The sequence below is a fragment of the Lutra lutra genome, chromosome 5 (assembly GCF_902655055.1).
Source record: "Lutra lutra chromosome 5, mLutLut1.2, whole genome shotgun sequence".
NCBI classification, from domain to species: Eukaryota; Metazoa; Chordata; class Mammalia; order Carnivora; family Mustelidae; genus Lutra; species Lutra lutra.
The window spans coordinates 65824155-65847991 of record NC_062282.1 but is presented as its reverse complement, the minus strand read 5'-3'; the positions used below and the strand labels follow the sequence as shown (position 1 = coordinate 65847991).

The window sequence follows — 23837 nt, the reverse complement described above, 5'->3', positions numbered from 1 at the left end:
GAGAAGAAAAGGAAAAGGTTGATTCTAGAAAGTGCATTTTTTAGCTTACAATTGGGCAGTCTCTCTAGAACATGGCTTTGATAAAGGCTGTTTGTTTTATTCTCTGTGTGCCTGTGGTCCTGTGGGAGGGGCATTAGTGAGACAATGAAGAGACAAAAAGTCAGCGGAAAGAGTATTATGTCAGCCTGAGACTGAAATCCTGCTTCTGACATGGGTTAATCCCTCCAAGACTTAGTTTCCTTGTCCATAAAATGGGGAAATCATACAGGGTTCTAAGGAGTAAGCTAATGGGTATAAAGGCACAGTATCTGTCACATGAAGAAGATGATAAGTGGCAGCAGTTATGAATTTGATGCTAGTTTTGTATGTCATAAGTAGTGTTTGGGTGAGGGATAAAAAAGCCAGAAAGAGATGGGGAGCAGATGCAAGAGGAGACCGTTCTTAGAGGAGTGAGCCTTTGACTGCATTAGCTTCATCGACTACCAGCCTTCCACAAAAAGTTTGGGTCCCTTGGCATTTAGAGCTCACCTAGGACTCAGATTTGGGGTGGTTTTGTTGTGTCTTGTTTTTGCTTCTTCTGAAAGATGGGAAGCAGTTCTGCTGGTGTTGCCAACTCTTGAAGAGCTGGAAATCTCCATGAACTTCACAAGCTATTGCCATAAATTGGGAAAGAGAAGAAGAGTTCTCTGTGTTAGGCATTGTGGTTGTGTAATTTCCTTTCATCCTTACAACAGCCTTCCAGCAGAGGCTGTGGCTTGTGCATTTCCCCTGGGTACTCACCATTCTATTACATACCCACAATGTCCTATTGCAAGAACTTGCAGCTCTCTGCCTTAGCACATCTCTAGACTTGTGTGTGGTGCAGGTAGGGAGTGCCAGGACTGAGGCCCCTGAGGCAGTCCTCAGCCAGTGAAAAATGGAAGTTGGGGGGTAAATATTTGAGCCTCTTTACCTCTTAGGTGGGTGCATTCTCCACCAGAATTCTGAGAGTTCCTCTGTGGGATTGAACCTCAGTAGCTCCCAGCAGCAACTTAGTTATATATGCACTATCGTTTTTTTTTTCCTTCCTACCTCACTTCCAGCTCCCCTGTCAGTACTTCCTAGATCAGGGTTGGGACTAGGGTGAGGGGCCTTCAGTCTAGGGTACTTAAGGGCAGAGTGGGTACTTAACGTGAATGTAAGAAGGCCTCTATGTTTTATAGCTAGGCAATTCACATGCATCACCCTAATCCCAGCCCTGGCCGGATTGCTTCCCAGTTAAGGTATTGGCATGCAAATTAGGTCTGCCTCCAGGGAAACCCAAACTAAGACAAATCCTATGGAGAAATTAGTCTCTACGTTTTATGCTTGGAAAACTCTTGAGACCCAGAGACGTGAATAGATTTGCCTAAAATCATACAGCTGGTAAATGGGATGGGATTTGAACCTAGGTGTGCTTGACACTAGAGCTGATGCTCTGTGTACCTCACTACTCATTACCTCTTACCTCCCACTTGAGTCCCAAAACTCAGTGGAAACTGTAAGTTTGGATGGGCTCATTCTCTCTGCTCAAAGCACAGCAGCTTTGACCCTAAGTTGATTTAATAGATAGAAATTGGGCTGAAGGGAAGGCAGGTAGTAAGTGAATGGTAGTACCAGTGGGAAGATAGAAAAATGTACAAACCCAGAGTGGAAAGGTTCCTGAAGCCATATGCACCAGGAAGGCAGGAAGAGTTTATGTATTTCTTCTCAGTTACAAAAGCCCTGGACTATTGAAGTTGTGGTTCTTCAATTTAACAAAAATTAAACTGATACCTGTTACGTGTCAGGTCTGGATCGTGGGCCCTGGAGCTCCAAAGATGAACAAGAAACATTCTCTGGGAGCCCATGGTATAATGGGGGAAGACAAACACGTTTATAAACAGATGTTTGTTTTTCTAAGTAGACTTTACACCCAGCACAGAGCCCAATGTAAGGCTTGAACTCACGACCCTGAGATAAGACCTGAACTGAGATCAAGAGTCAGATGCTCAACTGAACCACCCAGGTGCCCCTAAACCGATAATTTTAATAGACTGTTGTCAATGCAATGATGTAAACTAATCCAAGACACTGGGATCAATAGACCACACTCAGCCGGGGTCAGGGCCAAGAGGAACTCATCAGGGAAGGCTCCACAGCATTGGCAGTGACTGAAGTCTACTTTAAAGGGTAGGGAAAACCTAGGTGAAAAGGCTGGAAAGGACGAAGAGGGGGGTGGCTATTCCAGATAAATAAGCATGAACAAAGACTTAGAGTAAGCAGTAGCTTGGTGGGTGTAGAAGATCTGCAAGGCATACCTGGGGTAAAAGGGTGTACAAGGAATGGTGGGGAACTTATTGAGGGCTTGTGTCAGCTGTGAGAAGCAAGCCTGTGAATAGCTCAGAGGAGGGAGAGCCTGGCTCCTAGCCCAACCATGGTTGCAACCCACCTTTCCCTGACCACCAGTTCCCATTCCTTAGTTCCTTCTGGACAGCTGGAGGTTGGTACTAAGGGGCTATGAAGGAGGCTTGTCAGGGTTTGTCCTTCTCCTTGTTGGTCAGTGCCATCTGGCATCAGAAGTGAACTGTTGGCCACTACTATGCCTCTGCTACAGCCAGGGTTGTCACAGCTGCTCACAGAATTTAAGCCCAAGGCACTTCCACCCTCCATAGGTGCTGACACAGACCTTCCCTGACACTCTACCTAGGGACCCCTCTCCTGGGGAAATAGATACAGGACTTCCAGAAACATGGTTTTAAAAACCCTGGCATTACTTGTCAGGAACATATCCTTACTCTGGCCCAGAAGACTGTGGACTCTGACTGTCAGCATGAATCACATTCAGTTCCATATTCTTTCCCAACTAGACAAAGCTGAGAGAGACTAGAGCCCCAGGCTAGGCAGGATGTTATGTTATGGGTGTCCTCCCTACCCCCACCACCAATTTCCTGTCTTTCAGAGCCTGTATGTCTGATTAATACCCAGTGAAATGTGCAGCAGGTTTGATAATCTGGCATGTTTCTAGGCCAGTCATGCCAAAATAACACAAGAGACACTGTCCCTGGTCTCCATCATGGTGTCATATGGAGGCCATGTTCTGTCTGTAGATAATGGTAGGGTTAACTGCTAATGAGGTAACCCAAATTTTAAAATACCTGCTCACCAATTTCCCAGAAATGAAAATTAAAACAGTATGTCATCTCCTATCATGGTGGGTATCTTAATCTCTACAGACTTCTATAACAAAATACCACAGATTGAATAGTTTATAAACAAAGGAAATTTCTCACAGTTTGGATGCTGGAAGACTCAAATCAAGGTGCCAGCATGGTTGAGTGAGGGCCCTTTTCCAGGTTGCAGACTGCCAACTTCTTGTGTCCTCTCATGCTGCAGAAGGGGCAAAGATGCTCTCTGGGGCTTCTTTTATGAGGACGCTGACTCCATTTGTTAAGGCTCTGCCCTTATGACCTAATCACTTTTCAAAGGCCCAATCTACTAATGTCTTCACTTTGGGCATTAGATTTCAACAAAATTTTTTTTGGTGGTGGGGAGGGGGATATAAATACTCAGATCATAGCAGTGGTCATAGTGATGCCCCAAGGTTCTATGCATTCAAGAAGACTGTTTGGGGGAAAATCGGCTTTGTGGGGGCAAACAACTCTACTGTAGCCTGAGATTACCCTTCCCCTTCTGGTAGAGAAGACCCAGGGTATGAACCTACACCCCCTCTACCTTTCCCTGGCCTACCCTCTGAGGGCTACACTCCACAGTCTGGCTGCTACCTCTCCCATCATATATCCTCACCTACATGTATCTTTATTTAGGTCTTTGGAGCTGAACCTCATACCATGAAGGTGCCTTGTGCTCCATGATTTTGCACAGGCTCTTCTCTCTCTGAAGGATTATCTCTGCCAGCATACTGCTAGTCTTTCTTCACGGCTCAGCTTCCTCAACTTGCCCTGCCCACTCTAGGGCAGAGTTAGTCTCTTCCTCTTATGTTCCACATTGCCTCTTGCTCGTTAGTACTTCAACATTTTGGAAGATTGTTTATTGTACTATATATTTCTCATGCTAGCCTCTTCCCATCTTTCCAGGTGAGCCACCATCTTGAAACTCAGACTCTGAGTGTTTGTAAAGTGGGTGGGGCTCCCAGTATTACAGAGGGGATGTCCCAGGGTCCTTGACCTAGTTCAGGGGTCCAGCTTTGTACAGTTAATCTTGCTTAAGTTTGCACCATAGCCCTGCCTGCCCTGGGCTTCTCTTAGGGCAGACTCAGAAGGAAGTGCATCTTCCTGAATTAACTGAGGTCTAGATAGTGGTGGCCAAGAAAGAGCGTGGGACATTATAACTCAGGTGACCCGTGAGTTTCATTTTTGGGTGCAAACCAGGTCAGTGGGATGCCTAACATTGCGAGAGAAGAGCTCAAGCCTGAAGAAAGTGAACAACTGCTGCTTCTCCCGGGTAAGACCCCCTTCTAATTCCTACTTACTTCAGGCCCATCCCCTCACCATCTCTCCAGCTTTGCCCATGCTAGCAGAGTAGAGGCTGGAACAACTAAGCCAGCTAGTCCTCAGTGATAGCTCTCATCCTTGGCAGGGGTCCCTGGGATCCTTCTCAGAAGGAAGACTCACCTCATGTATCTGATTCAGCTGAGTTAAGCTAAGAGGCCAACTGTTACTCAAACATGAGCAGATCCCAGCTGAGTTCTGAGAATCTAGTGATGTGGGAGACATGTCCCTCCCCACTGGGCTCAGCTGGAAGAGGCAGATATGAGTACATTTACTGGGAGTGTCAATACTGAGGTTTCTTGGAGGAAGCTTCACAGTCTCTGGCATGTAGAAGTACCAGATAATGTCCAATAGAAGAGTGAATGAATAAGAGAAAATGAATGAAAGAATGATTGAGTGAGCTGGGCCTCAAAAGGAGAGTGAAAGCTTACTCTGTGTGTAGTGGCTAGCCCTTTCCTAAGATTATAATTACCTCAGTTACCCTGTTTTATCCTTGAAACAAACCTGTAACATTCGGGAAGTTAACATTCCTATTTGACAGATTTGGAAATTAGGTATATGGGATTTTGAAGACATTTGCTAGAAACTGATTTCTTAGTTCTCTGAATAAGAACCCCACTCCCCCACCCCCCACCCCCAATTTTTTCAAAGCTGTATTAGCACATACCTATGTCAAACCCTGTGCTGGGATGAAGATGCAGATGACTCAGACCAGTGGTTCCAGACTCCAGGAAAACTGTGAATGAAGGCTGGACAGCAAGAGACAGGGCGAACTTGTAGTCAGTGTGGCTGGAGTGTAAGGGAGAGTAGCAAGAGAGGAAACTTGGGGCCTGCAAAGCTATGCTAAAGAGTTTCAGACTTTTTTTTTTTTTTCCCTGCAGCGGGAAATACCACAATGTGAAGGTTTACCTCCTATCTTAGGGGAGATAGAGCTGGGGAAAATAGAAAAATAGAAATACCTATTTTTGTGCAGTTATTCTGGTGATGTGTTGGGAGTTGGTGGGGCAGGGAGATGGACAGTATCAGTTAGGAGGTTGTTGGAATAATCAGATGGGAAGAAGGTCTAGGGCGGTGGCAGTGGGAACCAGGAAGAGGGGATCTGTGGGAGAGCACTTTCTGTTCTTAGCTCTTTCAGCCTCAGACCTGATTGCATAGAGGAGAGATGAGAGTCAGGGATGTAGACAGGCACCCGAATAGCTGTGTGAGTGAGCAACCTTGATGCCTCCAGCCAAGATGGAGGACAGGAAAAGTATGGGGAAAAAGTGAAGGAGAAAATGAATATGTCTTTGACTATAGAGTTTGAGAAGCTTCTCCAGCATCTGGTGAAGGATGTCTAACAGACCCATCAGAATTTGGGATTTGGCTCAGGACAGGGATTTGGGAGACCTGAAACAGAGGTTTTAATCAAAACCTAAAGATGATACAAAGGGCTGTGGAGAAGAGGGCTATGACCAGAAACGGGTGGGGTGGGACATTGTTAAGGGGGAGTGGAGAGAAAAAATAATGAAGATTATGAGGGACTCAGGAAGAAGGCCCAGGAAAGACTAGTTGTTGAAAGCCAAGAGATGAGAATTTTGCAGTGAAGAGATTCCTCATGGCTTTGCATGCCTGACAGAGGACAGTAGGAGGTGGGGACTGAGATAAAGACTGGGACGGGACAATCAGCTCAATTTGACCATGAGGAGGGCAAATTCATGGGCATGTTGGGAATGGAGGGAGGTCAAGGTTTGCAGGGATGGGAAGGTATTCTTCCCTGGAGTCTTGTTGCTACAGGAAGAGAGGTAGACTGATTCAGTGGACAAATCCCTTCTCCCAATCTTGGGGCCTTCACTGCATTTCCCTTTTCCTTTACTCCTGAAAGACACCTAAATCACTGAAGGCTCCCTTGGGAACTTCTTGGAATAGCAGTACCACCTCTAGCTTGAATTAACAAAATACCAGACATTTCTACAGTTCTTTACAGTATGCAAACCATTAACTCCTTTAATCTTCACAAGAACTGAATTTTTGTTCTGTTATAGAGGAGGAAATTGAGGCTCAATTCAGATTCAAGTAAATAAATCTGAAGGTACATTCTGCACAAGGTCCTTTTGCTTTCATTATTTCATTTGCCCCACAAAGCTCTTTGACATATATTGATCCCCATTTGGCAGATTAAGAAAATTGGGCCTCCCATTTAGAGACCTGGTGCTAGGTCTTCTGTGGAGAGTTGGGTCCTTAACTCTGAGCATAGGGCTCTTTCCATTCTGCATCACTGTACCTTCCAAAACCCACCCATGAGCTGATGTTTGTGTTGCACATTAAATTTCCCAAAGCATTTTTCAAGTCTTATTTAATTATTATAACAACCTTGTAAAAGTAGTTATTTCCTCCCAGATGAAAAAACTAAAATTCAAGGAAGTCATAAATGACCTGCCTAAAGTTATGCCACTAGTGGAATCCCTTTCTGAAGTACAGATCCATCCCTGTCCACTTCTCCCTTGAGAATGAAATTTGTACAACATAGCTTGGCATAAAGGCCATCCATAGTCCAGCCTGCCTGCTTCTTCAGCAAGTCTTTGGCTCCTTGTTACCTCACACTCTTTGTTCCAAACCTCTAGAACATCCCCGAACTCCCAAGCACGGTAGCAGGTCCATCGCTGTTACTGCCTATGTCAAGGGTACTGTGATCGTTGGTAAGGCTGTAAGATCTCTCAGGACAAGCTTACATCTGCTTTATACTCCAGCATCTGGGACAGTAGGCATCAGGAACTGGTAAATGTAAATGAATGACAGAATGAATAAATGGCATTGGGATTAGGAACCAGCCTTCCCAGTGCTCTGTTAATACATGTGCTTCTGGAAAATGGGGGCCTTCTGGTTGATTACTAAAGGATCATTGATGGTCAGAGGTTCTGAGCTCTGCCTACAGCTTTCTTCCCGGTCCTCTTCTCAAGGACAAAAGTTAAGGGCCACAGCCTCTGAGGGCCTGTAGACTATGTGGTTCACCTGGGCTGTCCCTTTCCTCCTATAGGTGGCCACCCTCCATTGTGGAACCACATGGACTCCATTGGGCCAGTAGGGTTGCGGCAAAGGGAAGGAGCTCCTGGCTGCTCCCAGGAAGGCTTGCCCTGCCCCTCAGACAGCTCTGAGCTGGTAAGTTCAGCACTGGGTTTCTGATTCGTGCCTATTTAAGGCTATCAAGAGCAGGATCAGCCCATGGGGCCCTGAGTTCCCAGCCATGCAGCCCTTTTTAGTTTATCAAACCTTTCAGATCTGATCTAGTAACTGTCTCCTTTGTGACTTCACACAACAGCAAGGTGGGGATTATCTTCTCATTTTACAGCTGAGAAAGAGGGGGCTTAGAGAGGTGAACTGATTTGAGTTTTAACTCATGACAAGAGGTTAAGCTGAGGTATTTCAGTTGCAAAGGTATTACTTTTGCCACTTTGTTGCACGGATGCTGCCCCTGCCCTGAATGGGTTGACATAGTCTAGCAAGGACCCTTTTGGGATTTTCTGGTAGAAGACTATATTCTTAAGACACTTCCTTCCCCTATTTCTCTAGTCTCCTGCATATCTCCCTCCCTTCAACATAGCCACTGCAATCAGGCACACAGAGATGATTTCAAAGCTGAACTCAACTTGGAGGTTATTCTTCAGCATAGCCCTATGCCTTGGGTTAGTTCAGATTGAGTTTCTCTTTTCTGTCATCTTGACCAAGATTTAGAAACCCTTGCATGTCACACCATCAAACAGGAAACACTTGTGTAAGTCATTTCATATCTCCTAGTCTGTTTCCTCATCAGTAAAAATGAAGAAAATAAAGTCTAATCCTTCCACCCCCTGGAGGATTAAGTGAACTAATGGAAATAAAGGACCTGTATAGAGGAGGCAGCCATGAAAGGATTCTTGAATTTTTCCCTGCAGTTTCTTTAGTTTTCCAGCTTGTTCTGACATCTGCTGGACGTGGCTTATTGCCCAAACTGGGGGGCATCACCCCTCACTGCATTTCATGCTCCCACTTCACCTTTGTCCGGTCTCTGCCCCAGACCCTGCTGTAAACATTTCCTTGTATTCAACTCATGGCTGGGCCACAGAAGTGAGAAATGACATGGTCCCTGGCATTGGGAACACAGAGGCCTTCTGAGTATTATTATTTTCTCAGCCTTATTCCAGGGCCACACAGCCAGGAAAGTGGCAGGGCAAGGACTCAGATGTAATTTTCTCATCCTATGGGGTTTCTTCACTGCAACCTTCATCAGCTTTGGGTTCTTTTCAGGTGAAATTGCTAGTTGTTTTTTTTTTTTTAATTTAAAGATTGTATTTATTTTTTTATTTGTCAGAGAGAAAGCGAGCGCACAAGCAGGGGGAGCAGCAGGCAGAGGGAGAAGCAGGCTCCCTGCTGAGCAAGGAGCCCAACACAGGACTTGATCCCAGGACCCTGGGATCATGAGCTGAGCTGAAGGCAGTAGCTTAACCAACTGAGCCATCCAGGCATCCCTGAAATTGCTAGTTTTTATAAGGCTTCACATTTGTGTGGAAACACTGCAGTCAGATCTGGGTTCAAATCTCACTCTGTCCCTTAAAAGCTGCTTGGATTATGCAGATGACTGTTCCTCTCTAAGCCTCAGTTTTCTCATTTGTAACATAACATAGGAATAACCCTTCCTAGTGTGCATGGCTGCTAGAAGCATCTCCTATAATGTAAACATCAAACTGAACATCTGGCACTCCAGTTAGGATCATTTGCCCCCTTAGGAATCTGTTTTCCATTCTCTTTCTAAAGCAGAGGTGGAACTGAGTCACGCCCATCTCCCTCACTGAACAGCCTCTCCTCCCTGGCTCCTCTGCCTCCTTATTCAGATGCCTGTGTGGTTACTTTACAGACAGGTCCAGTGTGGGGCAGTGAGTTGTAGGAATGGAATTTCTGTGGGACAGGGAGTGAGGATCTGGGAAAAACTAAGCCCAGGAAATAGAACTTCAGTTCGGGACTCCAGGGAACCCAGGGAGGCTGCTGGCATCTCTTTGAAGGACAGGCCAGAAGGTTATCTAGGGGAGCTTTCACATAGAGGTGGAGTACTGGAGCTCCTCTTAGCTCCCCCACAGTGGGTTACTGGTGGAGAGGAACCTTGGGTATCCCATCTTCTGCTTTCTGCCTATCTACCCCCTCCCATCGCTCTGATTCACCCCTGGCCCAACTTTCCCCCAAATCCATCCCTTCACTCTGAAGAAAATCCCTTTATCCTCCTCCCCAGATCTTCAAATGGCTTGTCCCCTTCCTTCATTTAGTTCACTTCCTCAGAGAGAACTTTCCCGACCAATATCCAAAAACACCTTTTCCTCCCCTGGTCACTCTCAAACTTCTGTTGCTCCCTTAAAAAAAAAAAAATGCAACTGTTACTACCAGAATCATATTTCATGTTTATTTCCTTATTTTCTGCCTCTATGCTGGAATCTGAGCTTAATAAGAACAGAACTCACCAGGTTATGCAACTTGTAGTGCTTAGAATAGTGTTGGGCCCCTAATAGGTACTCAATCAATGCCTGTGGGAAGGATGGCTGACGGATGGGAGGACTGTCCTCCACAGTGTGGCCTCCAGGTTCTCCCAAGCTGAGCTTACTTAGGCTCCAGATTCAAGTGGATTGGGAGAGCGAAGCACGTGTACTTGAAATTCATCCCACATTTGTTCGTTTCTTTGCTCATTTGGTGAACGACAACTCACTGAGCAGCTTACCTCTGGATACTGGGGAGCCAGAGTGAATTAATGGTATGACAGGAATGGCCCCACTAAACCCTGAATTCTAAGAAATGGAAGGGGTAGGGAACATCCCTATGTTGAGAAGGAATCACCAGAGAATGGAGCGGGAGGAAAAGGTAGGTGGGTCTCCCCTCCAGAAAGGAGCCTTCTGAGAATGCAGGAACTGAGTATGATGTGTAGGCAGCAAAAGAACCTAGGTGCATGAAGAGGTGAGAAGTGGGGCTGGGCAGGTGTTGGAGAGACCAGCAAGGCTCAGGGCTTAGGCAGGGCTCTTGTCAGCTCTGGGAAAGCTAAGGAAGGTGCTGGTCTGGACTAGTAAAGGGAGGAGCAAGCTTGGCAGGGCAGTCCTGGTTGGAGTCAGAGAACTTGGCTAGGCAATGGGGCTCCTGACCAGATTTAGCCTGTTTCTCCCCAGGTGCTGGCATGTCTACAGCAATTCAAGGTGACGGAGACACAGCTACGGCAGATCCAAGCCAGCCTCCTGTGCTCTATGGAGCACGCACTGGGGGGGCAGGCCAGCCCTGCCTCTTCTGTCCGGATGCTGCCCACATATGTGGGGTCCACCCCACATGGCACTGGTGGGTGGCATAGACCAAAATTGGTTTCCAGGCCTAGGGAGAGAATTCTGATCTGGGGGAGGGAGTTCCTTATCCCTTTCCCCATTAAGAATCCCAACTCTAAGCTCCCTTAATGAGACTTTGCAGTCCTTGAGGATGTTTCTGGGAGGCAGAGGTCTTAGTCTTGCCAGCTGCATGCCTTTCTGTGTCCTGTTTATCCCAGAGCAAGGAGATTTTGTGGTGCTGGAGCTGGGGGCCACAGGGGCCTCACTGCGTGTTCTGTGGGTGACCCTGGTGGGCAATGAGGGGCATAGGATGGAGCCCCGGAGTCAGGAGTTTGTGATCCCTCCAGAGGTGATGCTGGGTCCTGGTCAGCAGGTAAGAGCCCACTGCCTAGGCTCTGGGAACTGGCTGGGTGACTGGGGCTCTGGTGGACAGAGCTGAGACCCTAACTTGTCCCATAGCTCTTTGACTTTGCTGCCCGCTGTCTGTCTGAGTTCCTGGATGCAATCCCCATGGACAAAAAGGGTCTGCAGCTTGGGTTCAGCTTCTCCTTCCCTTGTCACCAGACTGGCCTGGACAGGGTGAGGCAGAGTGGGCATGGGGACAGTGGGTAGAGGGTTTGCAGCCCCATGAAGGCTATTGGAGGAGTGATCCAGGTTTTCTGCCCCCAGAGCACCCTTATTTCCTGGACCAAAGGTTTTAGGTGCAGCGGTGTGGAAGGCCATGATGTGGTCCAGTTGCTGCGAGATGCCATCAAGAGGCAGGGGGTGAGTAGGGCAGGGGCATTGGGAAGGCTGCCTGTGTGCCCAGCACACACAGACTGTGCCTGTGCTTCTGGGAGGGCCTGCCTTCCTTTTCTATTTATATCCTTTATCCAGTCTAACCCTGGGGTAATTGTTGCTACCATTCCCACCTCATACGTAAAGAGACTAAAGGCTAAGAAAGGACAAATAAATTTTCAGGACCATAGGGCAAAACAAAGATGAAATTACTTGATCCTGTATTCAAGGACCTCACAGGCTAGAGGGAAAGCATTCCAACAAAGGATTGTCCCTGTCAAGGAGGTAGTTCAGTGACTCTGGTAGCATGGGAAGGGCACACCAGGTCTTGGGCAGGGGCTTTGAGGAGTTTGCCAGATGCATAAGTTGGGGTTGGGGTGGAAGGTCTGTTTTTCAGAGAAAGGTATGTGCAAACATTTGGATACCAAAGAAAGGTGGATCTGGATCCATCTGGACTAACTGTGATGCTAGTGGATGGAATTCAGGGCTAGGAGGGGCTTAGAGAGTCAGGTACCTATAGTGCAGTCTTCAAGGTGCCGTGCTTGCTCACAATCATCTTGGTCCTGTGGGGAGCACTGGTGTTCTGGAGGTGATGACTGAGGTCGGGAGCCTTTGAGAGCCCCAGGGCCTGAGTAGAGGGTGGAAGAGACAAGGGGGAGTGTGGGATGGGAGGAAAATTCTCTATAGGGTGGGAGGACCTAGAGTATATGTGTGGGCATGAAACACATTGAGTTTCATGGACTCTGAGCACCTCTATTAAGGCCAGGGCCCCTCCATCAAAGCCAAGACCCTAGCCTTGCCCATCCCTCAGGTTCCCTGCATTACCCACTTAAGTCAGCCATGACCTCTGCCCTCTCCATTGTCCAGGCCTACAGCATCGACGTGGTTGCCGTGGTGAATGACACAGTGGGCACCATGATGGGCTTCGAGCCAGGGTTTGGGCCCTGTGAGGTCGGGCTTGTTGTAGGTGAGCCATGGGCCATTTGTGATGATGGGTGCGGGGGTACAGTTACCTGATGGGCAGGTCCTGATGGATTCATCCCTGCCAGACACTGGCACCAATGCATGTTACATGGAGGAGGCAAGGCATGTGGCAGTGCTGGATGAGGACCGGGGCCGCGTCTGCGTCAGCGTTGAGTGGGGCTCCTTCAGTGATGATGGGGTCCTGGGACCAGTGCTGACCACCTTTGACCATGCCTTGGACCAAGAGTCCCTGAATCCTGGTGCCCAGAGGTGGCCTGACCTTCTGTTCTAGGGCCTATCACTCTTCTGCTCCCTTCTTCACTGCTGTCCCTGAACTCAGGCCCTTGGGCTCCTCCCTATTGCTTGCTCATAGGGTTTCCAGGTTGCATTTTAGGGGGCCCTGGCTATGCTCCAAGAAGGAAGGGCTCAAGATTCTAGAACCCAGAATTTTCAACCCATAGCCCTCCCTTATTCCTGACCAGTGTTGGGGATGGGGGTAGCAAAGTGTTCCCTGTCCTCCAGAAGCCCCTCTGAACCTAATCTAAGCCTGAGGGGGCAGCGGGGTCTGGATAAACACCCACCTATCTCCTGGGAAACCATTGCTTCTGGAACCTCCAGTCTGGGGGATCCCAAAGAAAATGATCCTTCTTTTGGGACCCTTGGAGGTGGGACCAAGTGGGCTAAGGGCTTAAGGAAAGCTCTGTCCAGCCACCCTTCCTACCTGTAGGTTTGAGAAGATGATTGGGGGCTTGTACCTGGGTGAGCTGGTGAGGCTTGTATTGGCTCACCTGGCCCAGCAAGGGGTCCTCTTTGATGGCTGCACCTCCTCCGCCCTGCTGACCCACGGCAGCATCCTCCTGGAGCATGTGGCTGAGATGGAGGAGTAAGTAAGAAAAGCCAGTGGGCTTAGACAAGGGGCTTCTTGGCTTGGGAGAGGGGAGGATGCTCTGTCTCCCAGGTAGCCATGGGGCTGAGGGAGGGCAGGGAGCTTTGGCTACCTGAGTCCCAAAGCAGTACCCTGTGTCCCTCCAGCCCCTTGGCTGGGGCAGCCCGTGTGCATGCCATCCTGCAGGACTTGGGCCTGAGTGTGGGGGCCTCGGACGCCAAGCTCGTGCAGTATGTGTGTGCAACCGTGTTGACTCGGGCTGCCCGGCTCTGTGCCGCCGCCCTGGCTGCTGTTCTCTCCCGCCTCCGGCACAGCCGGGAGCTGCAGATGCTTCAGATTGCTGTGGCTACCGGAGGCCGAGTGTTTGAGCGACACCCAAGGTACTGGAAATACACACTTCCTGTGTGAGCAGGTAGCAAGAATGTGTTTTCCATAAAGACCCAGAGGGCACTCTAGTTCCATGTGTGCAAGGCAGTGGGTATGAGTGGCACCCAAGCAGGGTAAGGTCAGATGGGGACTAAGAGACGCCAGAAGTCAGAAGAGAGGAAAGATGCTTCTCTTTGGGTATGCAAGGGAGGGGGACTCTGAGGGCACTGGGAGCACTGAAGATACTGGGCATAAGGTTGGTGTACAGTTGGACTTAGAACTGAAGAGATTTGAAGTGATGGGGCCCAGGGCTTCAGCAAGCCCTGGAGTTCAGGGTCAGGTGTCAAGCCAGGCATGCCTGCTTTGTGTCTGTGTAGTTTCCTCAGCATCCTGCAGGAGACCGTGATGCTCCTGGCCCCAGAATGTGATGTCTCCTTCATTCCCTCTGTGGATGGGGGTGGCCGGGGTGTGGCAATGGTGACTGCTGTGGCTGCCCGCCTGGCTGCTCACCGGCGCCTGCTGGAAGAGACCCTGGCACCTTTCCGGTTGAACCATGAGCAGCTGGCAGTGGTGCAGGCACAGATGCGGGAGGCCATGGTCAAGGGTCTCCGAGGGGAGGCCTCATCCCTCCGCATGCTACCCACTTATGTACGGGCCACACCTGATGGCACTGGTGAGGATCTGGCATGAGTGTGGGGCTGGGATATGGGTTCATGGAGGTCACAGAACGTGCTTTGTCCTGACACTGGGGATCTCTGTTCCACAGAACGTGGGGACTTCCTGGCCCTGGACCTGGGGGGCACCAACTTTCGGGTCCTCTTGGTGCGTGTGACAGCAGGAGGTGTGAAGATCACCAGCCAGGTCTATTCCATCCCAGAGTATGTGGCCCAGGGCTCTGGACAGCAGGTACCCAGAGCTTGGACCTAATGTCAGGGGCGGGGAAGGACCCAGGCTGGGCCACCCCCTGACTTGCCTTGCACCTCAGCTCTTCGACCATATCGTGGACTGCATTGTGGACTTCCAGCAGAAGCAGGGCCTGAATGGGCAGAGCCTCCCACTGGGTTTCACCTTCTCCTTCCCATGCAGGCAGCTTGGCCTCGACCAGGTGAGGGAGGGAGGGCCAGGAGAAACTATCCCCAAGGGCTTTACACACTCATACCCTTCATGGAATGGGCAGGAGGCTGGGGAGAGGGCTTCAAGTATCCTGGGCTGGGGGTAGGGGTAGGCAGAAGCACTGCTGGGCTGAGCCAGCCCCTAGCCTTGGTTTCACTGGACATGGTGTGTGCAGGTGAAGGGGGTGTGATAAATTCACCTGGAATCCAGGACTGTAAAGAGGCCCAGGATGGAAAAGATTATGGATACCCCTGGGGGCCACCAATGGGCAGGAAAATGGAGCCAGGTTAGGTCTGGGCACTTGGGAGCAGTGTAGGCCCTGATCAGGGCTGATGAAGGAACACATTGTCTACTCCACAGGCCTGGTGTACTAATCTAGGAGACCTGCAGCAAACAGCATTAGTTCCTGTTTCGTGAAAGGGCTTATGGTTGCCTGGTTTCTTTGCCCTATCTCCCCTTCCTGAACTTACTCTCTCATACCTGGCTTGGTATTGGGTGCCTGACTGGAATGGTAGAGCAGCACACACAGATCTAGACACAGCACCAACTGAGCATACACCTCTACATGTCCTTCAAGAAGAATGCTGGACTTCTCAGTGCACACACCAGAGGGCTGTCATGGAGACAGCTCCTCCTGTACTCTGGTCCAAGCTCCCAAGAGTCTTCTCCTCAACACCCCTAACTTCTGCCAAAAAGCTGCCTTCAGTGAGGAGGAGCTTGCTGCCCCTAAAATCATCCACTATGTTCTTCCTGAAAAGCTCTGCCTTCTTTACTCCACCCAGCCTTTATGCAGTTTTCGGCTCTGCTCCAGGTCTGACCTCTCTCAGACACAAGCTTCTGCACTTGGCTTTCTTTTACACAGTGGCCCTTTGGAATCAAGCATTCAGTAGTCTCTCTCTGCTGGTCTGCCCCACTCTAGACTAAGCATGCTGGCACCATTTGCTTATTCCTTATAAGATGTGAGAAGCAGGTGGGACTCAGTATGCAAAATCATGTGTGCAAGAAGAAAACAGGGTCCTATTCATTATCTAGAACTGAACTTAATTTCTGTGTTGAGCCCATATTCTTTTGGGGGGATGGCTTAATGATAATCAATCTGGGGACCTCTTTCCCCAGGTAGGGGCCCCTTTCAGCTGCACAGTACCCTTTGCTGTGTATGCGCAGACACTCAGGGAAGTCGGGAAATGCCTAGGCCCCAGCTGTGAGGACTCTGACACTTCCTCTCTTGATTCTTAACACCTCCCTTGACAACTCATCTTCCCTCCATGGGGAAGGAGGACAGAGACCTCCTCTGCTGTCAGATCACTCAGATCTCTTCTGTCTCCTTCCTACCCATAGGGGTATGGCCCAGGTAGAGGTATAGAATGTTTGTCTCAGGAAACTCTAAAACCTGGCTCTGAGGTCGCCCCAGCTCCCCTTCTCCAGACCGGGGTCTGTCTTTCATCTGAGAGCAGGGAAGTATTAGTGCTACTTATGATCTGGGTTCCCCCACAGTAGCCCTCCTTTTTAATTGCCCTCTCACTCTCTGGCTTCTAGTTTCTGTGTTTCACACGAGCATTCAGCACTCTGGCTGTGGTCGCATAGGGCAGGGGATAAAAGGAAATGTTGTTAGAGGAAGAGTCAGTTGGTATCTCTAAAATCTTCTGCCCTAAAGATTGTCCTTTTTTTTTTTTTTTTTAAAGATTTATTTTAGAGAGAGTGCAGGGTAGAGGGCCAGAGGGACAGGGAGAGAATCTCAAGCAAACTGTGTGCTGAGCATGGAACCCAGATGCAAGGCTCTATCCCAGGACCCTGAGATCATGACCTGAGCCAAAATCAAGAGTTGGACACTCGACTGACTGAGCCATCAAGGTGCCCCCCAAAGATTTTCATATCTGCTTTGCACGCTCTTACTTTGGGCAGAGCTGTCATTTTTTAACAGCAGAATAATTCCCCCTGCCTGCTCTCTCAGAGGAAGCACACTTAGAAAAGGATAGTCCTAGATTGTCAAGCCCATCAATAAGTTCATAATTTAAGGCAAGTTTCTCACAATAAAGGCTTATCTGTCTTCTCTCCTCCCATCCTGCCTAGGTGTTCTGGGTTCTAGCTTTTCCTTTTGTCCTTCACTCATATCTGGAATACACAAGTGAATTTCTTTCTTTCTTTTCTTTTCTTTTTTTTTTTTTTTGACACTGCTCTGTCCCTAATTCCTCAGTTTCCTTTCTCTCAAATGACTCTTGCTAGTTCTTTCTAAAAGAGCAGAATAGTCTGTCATTTGGACCTCTGAGCCTCCTCTGTCCTCCCCCTTCCCGTACATAGCACTCATTTTATCAGCTCTGTTCATTCCTAACCCAATTACGAAGGGCCATTCCTTCTGGGCAGCTGTCTTAAAATGTCCAGACTCTCAGACCATCTGAGCATTCTGGCACTAATAATAGAAGACACAGGTCGGATGGTTATTAATAGGTTTCTTTACACAGGAAGGCTCCTGGGGAGTTAGGAGGGGGCAGAGGGTAGGGCCCTCAGCCATGTGGCAGAGTGGGCATGGAATCCTGCTTGGTGAGAGAGGATAGCATATGTTTCTGATGAGATTCAGGCTTTGGGGAAGGAGAGTGAGATTCCAAGGGGTCTTTACCTTCTGGCCCCACCTTTGTCCCACCCCAGGGCATCCTCCTAAACTGGACAAAGGGTTTCAATGCATCCGACTGTGAGGGCCAAGACGTTGTGTGTCTGCTGCGGGAAGCCATCGGGCGAAGACAGGTGAGGAGTCTGCCTCCAGGGGTGCTTTGAGGCTGTGGCAGGACTTGAAGGGAGCAAAGGGTCTCCTGCTTCCTGACCTGGGGGGGTGGAGTGGGTGGCTCTCTGTAGTAGAGACCTCTGGGTCCAGCGCTGGTTGCCGTGACAACCACGTTGCCCAGCAACTAGCAGCATCCTTTTGTGTGCAGGCAGTGGAGCTGAATGTGGTTGCCATTGTCAATGACACGGTGGGGACCATGATGTCCTGTGGCTATGAGGATCCCCGTTGTGAGGTCGGCCTCATCGTTGGTGAGGAGGGCCCTATTCTTTTGTGCTCCTACTGCCTGATGTTAATTCATTGCCTTCTGTTGATTCCTCAGGTTGGATGTTCCTCTGGCCTTGGGGATGTGGCGTGATTCCCACCTGACTCAGCTAGGCCCAGCAACACTCATATGGGCCGTGTGTCTGAACTTTGCTCAGCTTAGCTATACTATTCATAGTCATTTAAGCTTTCTGAGCCTCAGTTTGCCTTTCTGTTAAATGAATATGAGCTTTGGAGTCATACAGATTTGGGTAGAAATACTAGCTCTGCCACTTCCTTCTGTGTGACCTTGGGCAAATCACCAAAGCCTCCATTTCCTTCTAAGACAGAGATAATAGCAATGCCTATCTCAAGAATTGTGAGAGTGAGAGGAGAGGGAACAAAGTGTGGCACAGTTCCTGGCCCATGATACACGCTCAGTGCTTGGAACTGGGTCGAGGCTGGGGTGGAGGACAGAGAGTGAGCTGTGAGGCTGTCCTTCAGGTAGTCCAAGATCCTAAGTCTTTATTAAACATTCCTCCTCTGGCCAGATAGAGGCTGGATGAAGGGACAGGAAGACTATACATAAAGATGGGGGTAATACCTATCTTCTCAAAACCCACCATTTAGTGGGGATCAAGCCCAGGACAGCATGTGGCAGTCAGAGCTGAATCTGACTCTGCACAATGGGATGACAAGGTTAAGATCAGAACGGAAGTGGTCCTAACATGAGTGGGACTTGAAGAGTGTCTAGGTGGGGGAGGACGGCTCTCATAGCTCTTTAGGCATCAGAATCCTAGGTCAGGAGGTATACGGCAGACTCCTTTTGAAACTGGGAACTTCTTGAACATAGAGCCCAGAGTGGGGAGGTGCTCAGGAGAGGTATGCCTAGATTGCTTTATGAATAAACTAGTCAGAGGAAATCCAGGTGGGGCTGATAAGGAGACCACTTGCCTAGAGCTGACTATGTGTTGGGGAGAGAAAGGGTGTATCTTAACCCAGAATGTGCCTTCTACCTAGAATTCCTTTCCTTTCTGTGTTCCTGGCTTCAAAGTCAAATCCAAACACCATTTCCTCTCTGTAGCTTTCTCTGACCCTCTAGGCGGGAAGACTCAGCTATGCTCAAGGCTCCCATCATGCTCTTCTTTGCACTTCTATTTGGGTACATACAGGCAATATCATGTTAGCTGCTTATTGCCTATGGCCTGGCCACCATGGGGCTCCTCATATCTGATTCCTGTCTATGTCCCCAGAACCTGCTAGTTTGACTAAAGATCTGGAAAGCTAATCCAGGGAGCTTGGGCCTCTCAACTGATGATAGTGGGGGAGGTCTCACACATCTCCCAGGGGTGCTCTGGCATAGCATGGAAGATACACTGATGGTGATGCTGGTAGGGAAAGCAGAGGAGGTCCACAGGGGTTGATGCTGCCAGGGTCTGCAGAAGGAGTGTCAGGAAAAAAGGCAGACCAGGACATTAAGATAAGTTGTTGGTGTGAGGAAATGGAGAGGTCAGAAATGAGCCTAAATTTTGCCATCTCAGTTTGGGAAGGGCACAGAGGGAGGGGTCTTATCTGTCGGTAAATGACTTCCACCCTGTCTGGCCTCTCTGCAGGAACTGGCACCAATGCCTGCTACATGGAAGAGCTTCGGAATGTGGCAGCTGTGGCTGGGGACTCAGGCCATATGTGCATCAATATGGAGTGGGGTGCCTTTGGGGATGACGGCTCTCTGGACTTGCTTAGAACCTGCTTTGATGCAAATGTGGACCAGGCATCCATCAACCCTGGCAAGCAGAGGTATGGGTGGGGCTGGGCAGGGGCAGCTGGTGGTGGCTGGCACTGGTTATGGAAGCAGGTAGGGTCTCCTGACCTTTGTGCTTTCATGCAGCTTTGAGAAGATGATCAGTGGCATGTACCTGGGGGAGATCGTCCGCCACATTCTCTTGCATTTGACCAGCCTTGGAGTTCTCTTCCGGGGCCAGCAGACCCAGCGCCTTCAGACCAGGGATATCTTCAAGACCAAGTTTCTCTCTGAGATTGAAAGGTGCCTAAGGCCTGTATTGCCTCCTTCCACCTCCCAAGAGAATCTATCTACCCACTTTGGGTAAAATGCTGGTTAGTGGGAGGTCCATTCCGGAGAACTCATGAAGTGGGAAAGCTAATGTAGGACCCTGGCTCTCTGTGTTCTATTCCTTCCTGTCCTCCAGTGACAGCCTGGCTCTAAGGCAGGTCCGAGCCATCCTGGAGGATCTGGGGCTGCCCTTGACCTCGGATGATGCCCTGATGGTCCTGGAGGTGTGCCAGGCTGTGTCCCAGCGGGCTGCTCAGCTCTGTGGGGCGGGTGTGGCTGCTGTAGTGGAGAAGATCCGCGAGAACCGGGGCCTAGAAGAGCTGACTGTGTCCGTAGGGGTGGATGGGACCCTCTACAAGCTGCATCCCCAGTGAGTCTGGGTGCTGGGATGGGCAGGGAGGAATGGCCTGGGGGGATCTGGCTGGCCTGGGCTCACCTCAGTCCCCCTCCCCACAGCTTTTCCAGCCTGGTGGCAGCCACTGTGAGAAAGCTGGCCCCTCGCTGTGTGGTCACCTTCCTGCAGTCAGAAGATGGGTCCGGCAAAGGTGCAGCCCTGGTCACTGCAGTTGCCTGCCGCCTTGCCCAGATGGCCTGTGTTTGAAGAAGTCTCTGGGAACTACCCTCGCTGGACCAGGGCCCAGGTCCCACCTGTCCCCAGTCATGCAGGACTCCCAAAGAGCCCAAGTGTGGCCCTTCCGTGTCCACTAGCCTTGACCTCTGGCTTTCCCAGAGAGAAGTAGCACTCGGGTTAGCAATATATATATATAATTTATTTACATTCACGTCCGCTAAAATCCCTACGCGCCCCGGCGGCCGGGCAAGGCTGTGTACATAAGGCCAAGTGTAAGTGCACGAAAGCACTTAAGACAGAGTCAGGGCACGAGCTTCACACAACAGGCCCCACATGGGGGAACCGGCCAGCCCCAGGAATGGGCACACCACGGCACGCACACTTGCCATTGTCCAGCCCGGGACTCCCATTGCATATTCACATGCCCTGTTGGGCAGGGCTCCTCCAGGCTGGGGGCAGGGGGAGGATCAGGGAGGAGCCATTGGGTGTCCCTGGGTGGGTGGGAGAAGGGCAGCATGTGAGAGGCAGATGTGGACTGACACTGGGTGTGAGAGACGTGAGTGGCCTCTGGGTGTACAGCATGAGATGTGTGTGTGTGTGGTGGGTTGGCAGGGAGTATGTGAGATGAGCACACGAGACATGCATGGGCACATGCCCGCGTGGTGGTCGTACGCCTGAATCCAGGGGCCGCCCCTTGTCCAGCTGTGGCCCTCAGTCTCAGAGGCTTGGAGCCAGGCCCCTCAGATGTGCCCCTACCTGGCAGGCACAGAAATGTTTGCATAAGGTCCAGCTCAGGCAGGAGCTCTGGGGGCCATGTCCCGAGCCCAGCGTGTGCGTGTATGCCCGTGTGTATGCGGCCTCCTGGCCAGGGGCAGGAGGAGAGGTAGCATCACACGCACATACACACACACAGGGGGCCTGGCTTGGGCTCTAGTCACTGTCCACCCGGAGCCCCAGAAGCTGGGGCAGGGTCAGAGCAGGTGGCAGTGCCAGTCTGGCCAGGCAGGCCTTGGAGGGGTGGAGTGTGGGCAGGGTCTGAAGGGCCAGTGTTAAGGGACAGTGTCTGCCAGGAGGGGGCCTGTCCACACAGCTCCCCCTGAGTAGGGGAAAGGGCCCCATCTGGCTTCTGCCCGTCCCTGGCAGGTGCCAAAGCTGGTGAGAGTATAGGCGTTGTAGGCCTGGCTGGCCTCAGCACTCCGCCTCTGACACCGTGAAGAGGCCAGCATCTGGCTGGCCCAGTCCGGCTACTGCTGCAGCCAGCTGGCTGAGGTTGCCATTGGGGAAGTGCCGCGCCTCCCACAGGTTGAGGATCATGGCTGTGGGGCTGGGCTTGGAGGCAAAGAAGCTGAGATGGCTGTGGAAGGGAGGGGACAGGAGCCAGTCAGCAGCCCTGCCTCACCCCAGGCTGTACCCTTCTGCCTCTCAGCCCACCCAAGGGCAGGACCTCCCCTTGGCCAAGTGCACTGGATACCCTGGCTGCTGGTGGTCGGGGTGCAAGCCCGCCCCACTGAGCTTCTTACCCACCCCACCCATCCTCTCCCACCAGGAAGGACTGCAGGGGGCCTTTGCAGCCCCTCCCTGCCCATCTCCCACCCACCTGTCCAGGTGGAGTTTCTGGGCCAGAGTCCGCCAGTCAGCACCCCGGCTACAGGGCGGATCGAGGCTGGTAATGATCTTCTGCCGAATGAGGAAGGGGATCTTGAAGGCACTGGGGCCCACTAGGGCTGGGACCCCCCCTTCACTCTCCAGAGCCAGCAGCTCAGCAAATCTTGTGTCCTGGAGGTGGGGGAGGGGTGGAGGTGCCTGTTAGAACTTTCATGGCCCAGGCCCACTGCCACCACCTGCTGGGGGAGCACCCAAACCACCACAGCATGGGGGTAGCATGGGTACTATTTTCTGGGCACCCCTGGTATGCCAGAGCTCTGTTCACTCGAGTTTAGAAGGTCTCAAGGCTCAGAGCTATGGTGACCTACCCAAAGTCTCACAGCCAGTGAGCACAGGAGCTATCAAGCCTCATTCCCCTCCACTCTCCCCATCACCCCCCCCCAAGTCACCCCTACTGATTACTCAGAACTCACTGTGTTCATCTCACTATCTTCGTCCTCCCCACTCAGTTCCCACAGCCAGAAGCCCCCTTTCCCTCACTCACTGTCTCTTACTCATCCTTCAAGGCATTGTACAAAGTTCCTCCTCCTGGAAACCCCAAGGCCCCCAGGCTCTGTCTCTCCCTCCTGCTGCTCCCACATCCTCTTCAATTTCCACCCCCAAGTCAGATTGCGATCGCATCTGTCTGCATCTGTCTGTCTGCATCTGCACCTCTCTCCCTGGAGACTTGGGGGAAGCTGCTAAGCACTTTCTAGGAGGAGGTGGGCTTGGTGGCAGGATAGGCCCAGTGTGTGTGTGTGTTGGCGGGGGGAGGCACATTTCTGCAGTGCTGATGCCCCCTTCTGCCCACCTTGGTGATGTTGAAGTCGATATTGAAGCTCTGCCCATCGCCTTCCACCTGCCATACCCACACCTTGCAGGCCAGGTCACTGGTGCTGGGGCTGACGCGCTCCAAGGTGAAGGTGCAGTGCAGGTACTGCTGGGTGCCGTTCCAGATATGATAAAAGGGGATCTCCTGAGGGGGGCGGGCAGAGAAGCTGAGTCAGGTGTGCCCAGCCTTGGGTGTGCCCACTCTAGGCACCCTGAGCGGCCTCACCTGGTAGCTGACGAGGAGCTTGCTCTTCCACAGGGAGCTGGGCACATCGTGGATGGACAAGCGCAGGTTGTGGTAACTGTCCTTGAAGTGCAGGACTCGAGGCTCCTGGATCAGCTGTCCCCCCAGCTGCTTCTCCAGCTGTACCACCTCCTGTAGCACACCCCAGGTGGTCAGCTGAGTCTGGGGCCCGGAGCACCCTTCCCCACGGCTGCCCCTCCCAGGAGGAGAGGCCCTCAGTGCCAGCGGTGGTGCGGCCTCCCTGTGGCAGGGTGGGGGTGGGGGGGTACCTTGAGTGCATCATGGGTGTCGTGTAGGCAGTAGACTCGGATGTTGTACTCGAGGGAGGTGCAGGCCACGGGGGCAAACAGAAGCAGCTTGAGGCGCTTGGTCGCAGCCACACTGAGGGCCTCTCCCACCAGGGCAAAGCGACCCAGTTGCTCAGTGAAGACATAGCAGGCGCCGGCCTCCAGCTGGCAGTAGTAGAGGTGGGAGGGTGCCTCCTCGCCCAGATGCAGCACATCCTGCGGGCAAGGGCCCGATGGGTCAGCTCATGGCCAACTCCA

The 23837-nt window shown here is 51.1% G+C and overlaps 2 protein-coding genes across 5 annotated transcripts in view; one reads left to right on the top strand and one right to left on the bottom strand.

Annotated features, from left to right (window-relative positions):
* The first annotated feature begins 3872 nt into the window (after positions 1–3872).
* On the top strand, positions 3873–20784 carry HK3 (hexokinase 3). Of its 2 annotated transcripts, none has more exons than XM_047729143.1 (20): positions 3873–4094; positions 4389–4461; positions 7522–7643; positions 10664–10826; positions 11029–11183; positions 11270–11389; positions 11480–11575; positions 12455–12554; positions 12637–12820; positions 13278–13433; positions 13583–13816; positions 14180–14475; positions 14569–14708; positions 14788–14907; positions 17559–17654; positions 17840–17939; positions 19545–19728; positions 19820–19975; positions 20139–20372; positions 20459–20784. In XM_047729143.1, exons 1-20 carry the CDS (start codon positions 3996–3998, stop codon positions 20601–20603), a joined length of 2973 nt encoding a protein of 990 aa, XP_047585099.1. In that variant the 5' UTR covers positions 3873–3995; the 3' UTR covers positions 20604–20784. The 2 variants fall into 2 exon arrangements, with proteins under 2 accessions (XP_047585099.1, XP_047585098.1); XM_047729142.1 differs by having other exon boundaries at positions 10649–10826.
* UNC5A (unc-5 netrin receptor A) overlaps positions 20751–23837 on the bottom strand; it is a 60577-nt gene continuing 57490 nt past the window's right edge. For all 3 annotated transcript variants that reach the window (XM_047729145.1, XM_047729147.1, XM_047729146.1), the window contains 5 exons: positions 23562–23795; positions 23275–23424; positions 23029–23193; positions 22171–22349; positions 20751–21927 (listed from right to left, as the gene is read on the bottom strand). In XM_047729145.1, coding sequence (XP_047585101.1) covers positions 21762–21927; positions 22171–22349; positions 23029–23193; positions 23275–23424; positions 23562–23795 — 894 coding nt within the window. In that variant the 3' untranslated portion in view covers positions 20751–21761. The remainder of the gene's footprint in view (positions 21928–22170; positions 22350–23028; positions 23194–23274; positions 23425–23561; positions 23796–23837) is intronic.